The 13,503-nt window shown below is 35.4% G+C and overlaps 1 protein-coding gene across 1 annotated transcript in view; it reads left to right on the top strand.

Annotated features, from left to right (window-relative positions):
- The window catches only part of DTL (denticleless E3 ubiquitin protein ligase homolog), a 46,169-nt gene that overhangs the window by 21,833 nt on the left and 10,833 nt on the right, over positions 1-13,503 (top strand). Inside the window, exons 8-12 of the mRNA XM_037811687.1 lie at positions 830-903; positions 2,185-2,288; positions 2,557-2,661; positions 6,325-6,437; positions 11,936-12,025. Of these exons, the coding sequence (XP_037667615.1) occupies positions 830-903; positions 2,185-2,288; positions 2,557-2,661; positions 6,325-6,437; positions 11,936-12,025 (486 nt within the window). The remainder of the gene's footprint in view (positions 1-829; positions 904-2,184; positions 2,289-2,556; positions 2,662-6,324; positions 6,438-11,935; positions 12,026-13,503) is intronic.

Here is a 13,503-nt window from a genome sequence, read left to right as displayed (position 1 = left end):
ACTACAATATAATGTAATTCTTTAGAAAAAGGGGGAGGTGATAGTTTAAAGAAGTGTATTAAGTACTATGATACAGTTTCTATTAGAGGGGTCCCTGTTGTTTTCATAATATGAACTACGGAAAAGATGTGAGTTTTTGGTGTATTTTTTTTAATATTTGGCAAAATATTGTTTAATATATTGAGAAACACTTGGGTAGAACTTAGTGCCTTTAGTAGCTTATAGTCCAAGCTCAAACAATGTCCATAATAGATATCTTTTCTTTTTTAAAAAAATCACCCATTAATCTCACTTTAGTGTATTTAATTTTCCCGTATTCCTGGTTTGTAGACTTCAAGATAATATTTTGGAGTAGTGATTGCTGAAACTTTAGAACTTAAAACATGAAAGATGAATGGAAACTGACAGGGTTGGTTTGTATTCTGTGGAGGCTAGATGAAGTTAAAATGAGTAATAATATTTCAGGCATTTAATCAGGTTCTGAGCCAAGTAGACTTGTTAAAAGCAATTGGGGGGTAGAATTCCACTGAGCCCCTTTGACTTTTTCCAATAGGCTTAGACAAGTAAAATCTTTAAAATCACCTGTTTGTTTCCTGTGTCAAAGTACTAACACTGTATGTTATAACGTATTGATGGTTAGGTCATTTCCTTGCTAAAATTATTTCTTGGTTAACATGCATATCTGATTAGGATTATTGGTGAGGGAAGATTTAGTCTAACTCAGTGCTTGGAAAATAAGCCATCATTTTAGCACCTTGGTGCTTAATGGTGAAGATTGTGATCCTCAAGATGAACTTCCTTCTTTTCTTTTTATCTCTTGTGCTGTTAGGATTTTCAGCAGAGTGTTACTGTGGTCCTCTTTCAGGATGAGAATATATTAGTCTCAGCAGGAGCTGTGGATGGGTAAGAGTTTTTATTTCTTGGTTCTTTTGATGAGATCCCTTTCATGAGTTCTAATGGGGAAGTCACCTAGACCATGCATTATATTTGAATGTGTATGCTTTTAGCTTTCAACATAATGAGTACCCCTGTTGAAGAGGAACTATAGATTTAGAACTATAAATGTCTAGTTAGGATTCTTGCTGGAATAGTTAAATGAGATAGCAGAAGTGTAGCTGTGAGCACATAAGAACGGTGTTAGCAGTGATGATGATATAGAGAGGAAGTTGGATGGCTGGCTTGCTTGTCTTATGTAGTATAATATAGTGTATGATTATTATTTTAAGGGATAAAATTTCTATTATTTTGGATTTTACCTTTTCAGATTTAATAGTATCATAAAAGAAGGAATTTGATTCTAGGCATGAAGTTAACATTTCTGGGAATAATTTAACTAGATTGATAGTAAAGCCTAATGATTTTCACCTGCCTGCTGTCCATGATTGGTCTGAATCATTGGCTTCTAAATAAGTCTGCACATTTTAAATACTCTTTTGCCCCTTATTTGCCTATTTTATCTCCAAGGCATCCCTCCCTTCAAAATAGTGATTTAAGAAGTTGATGGCTTTTTAAACTAGGATTTCCATTGTGTCCTTTGGACATTAAACTTTATGTAGTCCAAATTCTCAGGCACAAAGGAAGGAATCTGTAGGTTATTAGGCCTGCTTGTGAATGACTGAAAGTATGGGCTGTTTGTTTCCAAGGATACCACTCTTTTACAAGCTTGTGTTTTCAAGTAGCCTACAAACTAAACGGAGATTAAGATAATTATCCCAATAGAAGAAGTGAAAAAGATACTTTTCTCTGTATCACAGGAAATTTTTTTAGACTAGGTTATTTAAAGAGTTATATATAGAAACATAGCCATTGGGACAGAGCTTGTTACTTATGATATTGAAGGCAAAGTATTAAAGGCTAGGAAGTGTTTTGTTTTGTTTTGTTTTTTTCCTAAAAACAATGGGACAATGACTGTCAGCATCAAGCCTTCATCTTCCTTTTCCTCTCCCTTGGGGTAGACTCACAGGTCAGATCACATCTGTTTCCGTTCTGCCAGAATTGTAAGCTTGACATTGGAGGCAATAGTATGAGATAGTTCGATCTGTTTCCCAATGAGATGTCCTCACTATACCTCACTGATACACCAGAGGAATTAGATTAAAACTCATTTCACATTCAGTGTAGTTGAAGCAGGTTGGAGTTGAGAGAGGGTCTACAAAATAACTATTTCTTTGTCTTGGCTTTTAGGGTAATCAAAGTATGGGATTTGCGTAAGAATTATACTGCTTATCGACAAGAACCCATAGCATCCAAGTCTTTCTTGTACCCAGGTAGCAGCACTAGAAAACTAGGTAAGCCTTTGCATAGTCTGTAGGGCTTTTTGGAAGTATAAGTAATAAATATCAAAGTAGTTTTCAGCAATACAGACTTGATAAACTCTAATATGTGGTTTTATCTTTTTAAGGCTCAATAGATAACACACACACACACACACATATGGGGGAAACAGAATTCTGATGATTATTCTTCTGGAATGATCTGTTTTTATCCTCCATATTTTAGCCTCAGGTCTACTCGTTGTCATCAGAACATGCTAACTACAAAGTTTCCTTTTTTCAGGATACTCAAATCTGATTTTGGATTCCACTGGCTCTACTTTATTTGCTAACTGCACAGATGATAACATCTATATGTTCAATATGACTGGATTGAAGACTTCTCCAGGTAAGTCATTCAAGTCACTCTTGCCAGGAAACTAATAAGGGTTTTTGTTAATGATAATTTAATGTTGATTTTTTTTTTCCTAAACCAAGCATATTAGGCCATAGTACTTTTGGAATCTTTTATTAGTTTCAGTGATGTTTTCATAGGTGTACTTTCCTTGTGATAACTTACAAGTAAACAGAATCCTGCTCTGAATGGTGATTTATTTTTATTTCAATAGTGAGTCTCACCTGAAATCATCTTCTTAGGCTATATTTAGAATTATCTTGTTTTTTTTTTTGGTGTAATAAGCTGTGAAGTAGAGAGGGCTGTTCTGCTCAGTTCTTGTCTTGTTTGAGGTTGTTAGTTAAAAATTAAGGGGTGAATTTTTCAGGCCCCCAAATAATTCCATCCTACCTCAGCTTCCTCCTTAATCTTGGACAGAAGCCATTACCTCTAGATATTTCCCCTAGTCCTCACCATTTTTTTCCTCAACAAAATTAAAAATAGAATCTGATACTTAATAAATAAATGTCATTTTTAAAAAGCCATAGAATGGCTGTAAATACTCATTTCTGACACATGCCGTAAGAGGGTGATTTGGTTTACATTATTTTCTAAGGACAGTATCAGTTAAAGAAGTAAGCTACTTAATATTGACGTGATTCTTCTTCAGGTATAGCTGTCAGAAACAGACTTTGAATTCCGTAGCAATTCCCAGAAGTACCCAATTCCCATTAAAGTAAGATGCTGATAAACAATAAACCTCAAAATAGCACAAAAGTTTCCAGAAACTGCCAAACCATTATTGGCATTTTGATATCTGTGGCAGCATCACTACTGATATTTCCAATGCCCTGGATTAGATCTGATACTGTCTAAACACAAGTAGGAGTGTTTGGAAAGGGGAGGAAGTTTGATAACTTATTTTGCTACTTTAGTGATTGAAATCAGAATTCGGGCAGCTTCTAATTTACTCATGTAGGCTTTCCAGAATCTTTCCCCAAAAGATAAAAAGCCTAATCCTGATTATATTATGAGATGTACAAGAGCTGTTTCTATGCCATTTTGTTAGTGTGGCACTAAATGGGCCTTGAGTTTAGTCTGTCTCTCTGTCTTCAAACAAATATACCCAAGACTGCTTTACTAATAATTTAGTAACCTTTTTCTTGCTCCTGAAATCATTGGGTTGGCTTTCAGACAGACAGACAGATAGATCCGTTCTTTAGAAATCAAGTGACAGTCAACTGTGAAACCAGTGTGTGTGTGTGTGTGTGTGTGTGTGTGTGTGTGTGTGTGTGTGTGTGTGTGTGTTTGAGTTTGTGTATTTGGGAAGACAGGACTAATTCTCTGATATTAACATCTGGTAATTGCTTCTGTTTTTTGTTTTTATTTTTTTGTTGTTGTTTTTCTCTAAACTTCAGAAAGAATGCAGGGCTCAATACTTGATTACCATACTTTTTATTCACAGTATTGTGTAATACTAAGTGATACTCATAAGAATGATTCTGAACACTTTAAGTTAAACGCCCAAATCATCAAAGAAAGATTAAATTGAACTAACTACAATATAGATTTGAAAAGGATTTTTGTCAAGTTTTGAAACATTTACAAAGTAATTGACACTAGCCTTTCGTAGGCCAGCAGAGGGCAATAGAAGCTTACAGATTTAGTGAAAAATTCAGTCCATACTTTTCCATTCATAGTTTAGAGTTGACAAGATGAAAAATTAGAGTTTTCAAGTTGTGTTCAGAATATAGGATCCTGTTTATTAGTGGGAATTTTTGTAGTACATCTATAACGTGTATCTGCATTGATTCACATCCCACTTCACTTTCTTTTTCTTTTTTAAATCCAATTTTATTGAGATATATTCATATACCCTGCAGTCATACAAAGCATACATTCAGTTGTTCACAGTACCATTACATAGTTGTGCGTTCATCACCAAAATTAATTTTTGAACATTTTCATTACCACACACAAAAAAATAATAAGAATAAAAATTAAAGTGAAAAAGAACAATTGAAGTAAAAAAGAACACTGGGTGCCTTTTTTTTTTTTTGGCCCCTATTTTTCTACTCATCCATCCATACACTGGACAAAGGGGATTGTGGTCCATCTGGCTTTCCCAGTCACATTGTCACCCTTCATAAGCTATATTTTTATACAGTTGTCTTCAAGATTCAAGAGTTCTGGGTTGTAGTTTGATAGTTTCAGGTGTTTACTGCTAGCTATTCCAATTCATTAGAACCTAAAAAGAGTTGTCTACATTGTGCACAAGAGTGCCCACCAGAGTGACCTCTCGGCTCCTTTTGGAATCTCTCTGCCACTGAAGCTTGTTTCATTTCCTTTCACATCTCCCTTTTGGTCAAGAAGATGTTCTCCATCCCACGATGCCAGGTCTAGATTCCTCCCCAGGAGTCATATTCCACGTTGCCAGGGAGATTTACTCCCCTGGGTGTCAGATCCCACGTAGGGGGGAGGGCAGTGATTTCACCTTTCAAGTTGGCTTAGCCAGAGAGAGAGGGCCACATCTGAGCAACTAAGAGGCATTTGGGAGGAGGCTCTTTGGCACAATTATAGGCAGGCCTAGCCTCTCCTTTGCAGCAACAGTCTTGCCAAGGGCAAGTCCTATGGTAGTGGGCTCAGCCTATCCACTTCACTTTCATAGTAAAAGTGTCTGTTGTGGGAGTAATTTGATGTGTAGGCTTTTTAAAGCTATAAATACAAAATTATTTTCCAGTCTTAATCTGGCTAAAAGAGAGGTTTCTGTGAGTACTTTTGGAAAACTGTTTAGTCCCTTACTAATATTCTCTCCCTCTATTAGAAGATTAGAGTTTGATTTTTTTCCCAATTAAATGTATCCTTCCAGTAACTGAGATTCTGCTCTTGTATTTCCTAGTTTTCTGATGCCAGGGACATCAAGTTTTGGCCTCCTCAGGATAGAAGAACCTGTCAGGCACACTGCTAGATTGGATTACTTGCCTTTTGCTGTGGTTCGGGAGAGGTCTAAACCAAATAGTAAACCTAACTTGTTGGAGTATTTTAACATATGAACATATAATTTGCCCCACTAGCTACTTCTATGATTAGTCTATTTAAAGTACTGGATTTAAAAGGTTTTCACATCCTAGCTAAGCTATCCATAAGTGTTAACCAGAATTTGAGTGATTGTTTTTACCGATTTTTACATTTTCATGCAACAAATATTTGAGAATTTACTCTTCTCAAAGAACTATAAAGTCTAGTGAGGAAAGAATAAGATATGAAATCTATCCTCAAGAGGCCTGAAGTATAAGTGGAAGTATGACCAATGTATTATGCAATGGAAAAAGCCCTGCCTGGGAGGAAGAGGGTCTAATAATGATATTTTTATAGAAGGTTGGACATTGGCTGCCTTCTTGTTCATTTAAAATGTTTTTCATCACATTCTTCTCTATAGCCAGCTTCATAGCAATTATTCAGGCTAACATGAAATCAGGGCTAATATAAAGCCTCTTTCTACTGTTACTTTTATTTTTTTGCCAATGTACAAGCCCCTATTATTTGACCTATATAGCTTGACCATCTGCTTTGATAGTCAATACACTAATAAAACTTGTTATAACAAATATGCTATCTGCAGTCATGTGAACACTGGAAATAACAAGAATCAAGTAATTTGGCTTTTTTCTCTGGTAGTGGCTACCTTCAATGGACACCAGAACTCTACTTTTTATGTTAAATCCAGTCTTAGTCCAGATGACCAGTTTTTAATCAGTGGTTCAAGTGATGAAGCTGCCTATATCTGGAAGGTAAGTTGCCCGAATCCCCACAGATGTGAGAGTAAAGTATTCTTATGAATATTTCTCTGTCCAAGATGAGGTAAATTTAATGTAAACACATACTTTTAACTTTTTCTGCAACAGATGTTTATCAAAGGTTTCTACTTGACTCTTAACATAGCTCAAACCTCACTGAGATTGATAGAGAATATACAACACTCTCCATGGCCAGGGCTTCTCAGAAATTGGCATTCATATCCTCTAACAGTTTCACAGATTATCAGGAATTTGAGAATTCAAGGGAGTTATGAAAGGGCTTCCAATACTTTGTCCTGCTGCCTGAAGAAACATGCTATATTATATTGCCTTACAGCCCTGTTTTTGAATTCATTCAAAATAAAATATTTTGATCCTAGGATCCTATGCCTAAGTTACCTATAGAGCCTTGTACAAAACAGTCACTCAAAAATATTTGTATAATGATTATATTCTTTATTCTCTCATAATCCTTAACCTACTAAAATGAATGTTGCTACTTTGTCAGTTTTTTATATATTTAATAGTGTTAATTTGATAATCATCTTGATTTTACAGATTTCTCATTTCAATCTGTTATGCACATTTATAATTTTTTAAATAATTACCATGATTTTAAAGTGACTACTGTAAGCTAGGAAATTTAAAGCTGTCCATTTTATGAAGTCCAGTGGAGAAAATTGAAATGTTAATATGACAATTAGCACTTGTTGACCACTGGAAAAATGGCTCTTGAGAGAATTATAAAATATGCTGGGAGTTCAGAGAAAGGAAAGCATTAAAGCATTGTTTTACCTAGGGCTAAAAATTGTTTATCTTTTAAATTTCCCTGTGAGTTCATAAATGTTGTTGACATTGATGAAATGATCATCGTTTATGCATTTGGGTTTTAGAGTTTTATGTCTTAAAACTTCATCGAACCGTAGGTACAATATTACCAAATCCCTTTCTTCTCAAGGGAAATATATGGCATCCTTGATCCTGCCACCTCTGGAAGTCATATCTTACAGTGTTTTCCCAGGATGAGAGTAGAACCTGTCTGGCATGAAGCATAATTAATTTTTCAGCTTAATTTCATTTGGTCCAGGGGAAAGTGCTAAAAAATTATTTCTCTATTTACCTAGAGCTGCGAAACTGCAACACTACCTTAAAAACTTTTAGTAATATAATATCCTAATTAATCACAAGGTGGAGTTCTCTATCCAATATACATTTATATTGGACCTGCCTGTTTCTCTGCAAGAACATTTCTTTCTTTTATTTGTTGTAATTTTAAGTGAAAATTTATTTGTAAAGTACATATTTGAGGATGACCACCCCTCCCCCCCCCCATATTGTGATAAGAACTTTTACCTCTCTTCTTCTCTATAACATTCTTCTGACCTGAGCTTGTTTAGGAATCACTAGCACCAATGTGTCTATCTTACATTTTAAATTTTCACTTTTAAATCTGGTCTTATACAATCTTATTTTGCTAGATTTTTGGTTTCCTGTTCTCCTTTCCACCCTGTTTTACCTACATTCCTTTCTCTACTTTAGCTCCCAACTTAGCTAGAGAACTTTATTCCTACCAAAGTCTCTTTATCATTCAAAATTTTTTTCTTTAAAAACAAAACTGAAATTTCAGACATATCAAAAAGCATAATAAAATATTATGCAAAAAAAACACTCATCTATTACTCTTTTAAAATCATTTTAAATCAGTTTCTTAATTATGCATATATATAATTGTGTGTATAATTATATCATATACATACGTTTGTATGTTTTTTTTCTTGCCAATTCTTAAGTTCCTCTAGCCCTCTTCCCTAGCACAAAGCCCTATTTTATTGTTTCTGAGAATGAGGTTGAAGGGATACTTCCTCCCTTTAGAGACATGCATTAAAGATACTTGGCTCTCACTCATAACCCATTTTCAACATCCAATCAGTGGCTATCACGTACATGTGTGACCCTTTCTGAATGCCTCTGCTGGGTCACATGTCAATGCTGAATGACGTAGTTCAGACATGATGTTCTCTTGCCTGTCTACACATAACTCAGTGTGCGGGCTCTGATATTTGAGATCCTGGCAAGGTTGCTGCTCCTAAAATTGAATTTGCCTAGTTGAGATGGCTTAGTTTTTTCCTTTCCATTACAATAAAAGATGGGGGGGGGGTGTAGTTTAAAAGCAATTCCATGCAAGTTGTCTCAAGTGTTGGGATTTTCCCTATGCTAAAGACTATGGGTACATGAAAACAGTGAAAGGAGTTTTATATCTTACAAGAGGAAACCCTTTTAATCCTCAGCACTCTCCAGCAAAGAAGAGATGTAATATATTTAAACTCTCTGGTACTCAGGCCCAAGATTAAAAAATAAAAAGATTTAGTAGTGTATTTTTTTTTTCTTTTTGATTTCCTACCACTTGACTCTCCCCTCCACTCCCCACCCCCATCCCACCATCCTTGTTCATTTCTGATATAGCCCCTAAATAGTATTGAAATGGTTATAAATAAACTCATTTGGCAATCATTGTGCCGCTGACTGGTGAAACATTGAGCCTGACACTTTAGGAAGTGTAAATGATCTCATGGCAGAAATAAAGATTAGATTTGGTTTCCAGCTGGGCAGAGTAAGAGGTTTTGTGATGAAAGGTACTGATCTTTTTTTCATGTTTTAAGTGTACGAAATGTTTTATACCATCTGTAGGTTAAAGCCAGTTACTTCTAGAGTACTTTCATGGTTCTATGGGGTTTAACTTGGGGATCCTTCAGAACATATAAGAGAGAAGATGATCTTCTGTGTTTGACTGTCCCCAAAATGCATAGATACAAATGTCTCTTGGGCTTCATCTTTTCATACTAAAAGGAGGGGGAGGCTTTAAAAAAAGTGAAATCATGCAGTTATGGTAATAATTTTATAATAAGGAATTGATAATAAATAAAAATGTATTTGAATGCAAAAGGATTTCAAAGCCATGTGAGTTTCATTAGAAAAATTAATCTTCTTTGAAGTAATCACCAAGTTTAGGATAATCATAAACTATCAAAGCACTCATTACTTAAGTTTATAAAAACTTGTTGGACATTATTTTGGCCCATAACATGCCCTTCCCCCCTACCTTTTAAATTAAGACAAAATTCACATATGAAATTCACCATTTTAAAATGTACAAATCAGTGACTTTAATATACTCAAAATGTGCACCCATCACCACTAATTCCAGAATATTTTCGTCACCCTAAGAGGAAACCCTGTACTCATTAGCAGGCACTCTGCATTCCCTCCTCCCTCTAGTCTCTTGGCAACCACTAATCTCTCTATCTGGTTTTACCTATTCTAAACATTTCATGTAAATGGTTTCCTGCAATTATGTGACCTTTTGTGTCTGACTTTTATGTAGCATAGTGTTTTCGAGGTTCATCCATGTTGTAGCATATAACAGTACTTCATTCCTTCTTATGGCTGAATAACATTTCATAGTATGGAGATACCACATTTTGTTTATCCATCCATCTATTGATGGATACTTGGCTTGTTTCCACTTTGGGGCTATTATGAATAATGTTTCCTTGAAGCAAACAGGTTTTTGCTTGAACATCTGTTTTCATTTCTTTGGGGTATATACCTAGGAGTGGAATTGCCAGGTCATATGGCAATTTTATCTTAACTTTTTGAAGAAGCTTTCTCCCACTTTTAACACCCTGTGTAAAGTGCCTAGCACATGGTAAGCACTCAACAAATGCTGATTTTTGTTGTCATTATTGTTATTACAACCTCAATTATCAAATTGTAAAAAGTTTTTCCAATGGGTCTACTCTTGTTTTTTCTCTTGAATCCTATAGATAAGTGCAGAAATGTATATACATTTATTGGTGAGTGTTTGTTTTTTCTTGAGACTTATTTTAATCCTTTGTATGCACACTTAGTTTCTAGATATTGTAATATAGAAACTAAGGAAGGAGCAATATTATGAAATGCACAGTTAGAGGGAACAAGCAGGGTAAGCCAATGAAGTAAAAACCTAGGGTCAAGTGGGCATGAAGATTTCCTCTCCCTTTTAACTTGCTGATAGCAGCCTGGGCCTTGTATGAAGACAAACTTATTGGGCTGGAGCCATCTGAAATGGATGAAGAAGGGGAATTTCTTTGACTACTGGGTAAAGACTATCTTAGAAATCTTTTCTAAAAGATGCTACCTTGTAGAAAATGAGTTCTTGTCTCTGTGGCATTGGAGTAGGCAGTAAGTAAGATCCTTGTAGATAATACTCAGGAAAAAGCTTCCTTTTCTGTTAAACTTTAATTAACCCAACAACACAAATTAGTCTCTGCTCTTTAGCTTCTTTTGCTTTTTGAATCATTGCATTGTGCTATTTAACCCAAGAGAGGAGTAATAATTGAGTTGGATAACCTTATGAATCAGTGTGTGAAATCTCTTAACTACAACCTGAGGAATCTATTAAGTTCACTTAGTCACTCTCTCAAATACTCTTTCCGGAGTCAACTCCGCTTTTTTCATGCAAATCAGCCATGATTTAGAGCCTCAGGAAAATGCAGAGAATAACCTCTCAGCCCCCATCTCTTTACTTTTTTCTAAAACCTTGTGCTAATAATAGTTATATAAGGTTGTACTCCGTATTGTGCTGATTAATTCCCATGGCCTGTGAGAAAGATTGACAGCTCTTGAATGAGTGTGCTGTATGATGCTGTCAAATGCATATCACTGCTGGCATCCAATGAGGGGAAAATAGGATTCTTAGTCACATGCATAGTACTGCACAGTGTGACCCTTCTTTAGTCATTAAGATGTATGTGGTAAAATTTCTTGAAAATTCAAAATTTCTTTAAGCAAATTAATTGAAATAAGATCTTAGAGGAATTTTTTTCCAAAAAGGACATTAAGATGCCATAAAATCTAGTCTATACCCCTTCAAGATAAAGGGGTATTACTTTGGACTTCGGCAAAAGCCAGTTTGTCTGTAGTCTGTATCGTTTGAAAGAAGGACTCTACTCATGTCCCAAGAAAGCTGGTAGCATCATTCATATACCTTCAGAATTTACAGTTAATTTAGTGTTCCTGGAGGTAGATGTCTATAAAAGATCTGTAATGTGTAGGTTATGTAAGACAAGGACTACGTTTTCCACCTGAAGTGCACTACCTAGAAGCTGAACTTCATCCTTCTAAAAGGTGAGGGATAATGCCAGGCTTGAACTTTGGTCAAAATATATATAGCTGAGTCATCCTGGTTTGAAATAAAACTGTCCTGGAATCTAAACTCATATGATTTACATATTTTGTCTATTTTCATTTTGTTTTCTTAGATTAGTGACAGAAATAGATACTTCATTGCCCATTGGGACTCTCTTTCTGAACTATAACTAGGCATGTCTGGGGGTCTTAGGGTAACAATCCTAAAGTTCACTAAGGGACAAATAAGGAGAAATGCAAAGCCTCTGTTGGGGAGACCCACCACTGTTCTGCTGACTGGTTTGTTCTTTTTGATGGTGGGATAGGTCTCCACACCCTGGCATCCTCCTACTGTGCTCCTGGGTCATTCTCAAGAGGTCACATCTGTATGCTGGTGTCCGTCAGACTTCACAAAGGTTTGTAAGCAAATCTCTATAGTAGGTTTAAAAAGTGGATCACAGGTTTGTAGGTTTTCCCTGGGTTCATTTAAGAGTAATGTAGACTTACATATTTGATTATAGATTTAAAAGATCTTCAGGCCACAAGGATCTGTATCAGAATGAACCACACATCTGCTTTTTCTCTACCAGTAGAGAAACTGTTTTATGTACTAAGGAATTAGGGTGGATTTCTGGTTCACTCAAGGCAGTCCTTTCTTAAACATAGAATTAAGTTTTTAAATTGAATTAAACTTCATCTTAAAATCCAAGATGAGAACAAGTTTTTTTACTTTCTGTATGTTATTGATGTGGCATATTGAAGGATATCTTTATTCTTCACAGTTCAATTTGGGTTTTCACATATGGCCAACTAATCAGTTGCTGTAAAGTCTAACCTATTAGTCTGTCAGTGGCTAAACCACGTAAGAAGTATGTCTGAAATGTTTTAGATACTCTGAAAGAAGAAGATATACCCACCTGTTAGTTATTTTTTTTTACAGTGAATAACTTATGTGACTACTTAACAACAATTAAAAAAAAAAAATGTTGAAAGGTCAGAAACATAAAATACCACTACCACCAATGTGTATATGGGAATTTCATATAATAGTAGCCCAAGTTCCATTCATTTTCCCAGCCTCCGTTACCTTTGTCTTTGGATTATTCTGGGTTTTATATGAAATCTCACTTCTGTGGAGGTCTCCTTTCGCACATACAAGGTTTTGAAGTTTTTCTGCCTATCTGTCCCCAACTGTTTTTCATCTTCCAGAAATCTTTCGTGGTCTGGTCTACTCATGGTATCCCTTCTATCTTGTCAGTACTACAGTGGACTTCTTTTTAAATTTATATCCCTTTAACCATTACTGTGGTCGACTTAATGGCAGACCTCTTCCCCCCCCCCCATCATTAATTACCCATTATTATAGCCCATTGGCACTTTTTTCTATGAGATTCCATGTAATTTTTTGGGTGTTCCAATAAAATACATACTTTTAACAGGGAGTATTGCATCGTCATACTTACACATGTATTACATGTAGTACAACTTATTAGGATGAATTTTTTTAAAATTATTCTGCTAATTGAGTCATCTTTCAACCATCATACGTTGTCTCTGCACGGAAAAGACTCAAAGGCAAGGGTAGGGCTGTTTACCTATACTAACTAGTGTCCTTGTTTTTAAAAGGCTGTTTAAAATAATTTTGTTCCAAGCCTAGAGTTAGAGAGGTAAACTATGGTGAAAAAGGAGCTGGCCTTTGGAATTGAAGAAAGCCAGATTTAAATTCCAGTTGTGCCACTTCATTGTGGTGACCTTGGGCAAATAATTTTATTCCCATTTTGCAGATGAGGTTGAGGTTACATTACATGGCTTTTTATATTGTGAGGATTAAGTAAGATAAAGAATGTAATACTCAAAAATGATTAAAATGACAAATTATATGTTATATATTTTA

This window comes from Choloepus didactylus, chromosome 2 (genome assembly GCF_015220235.1).
Source record: "Choloepus didactylus isolate mChoDid1 chromosome 2, mChoDid1.pri, whole genome shotgun sequence".
Lineage (NCBI taxonomy): Eukaryota > Metazoa > Chordata > Mammalia > Pilosa > Megalonychidae > Choloepus > Choloepus didactylus.
This window is presented reverse-complemented; position numbering and strand designations above follow the sequence as displayed.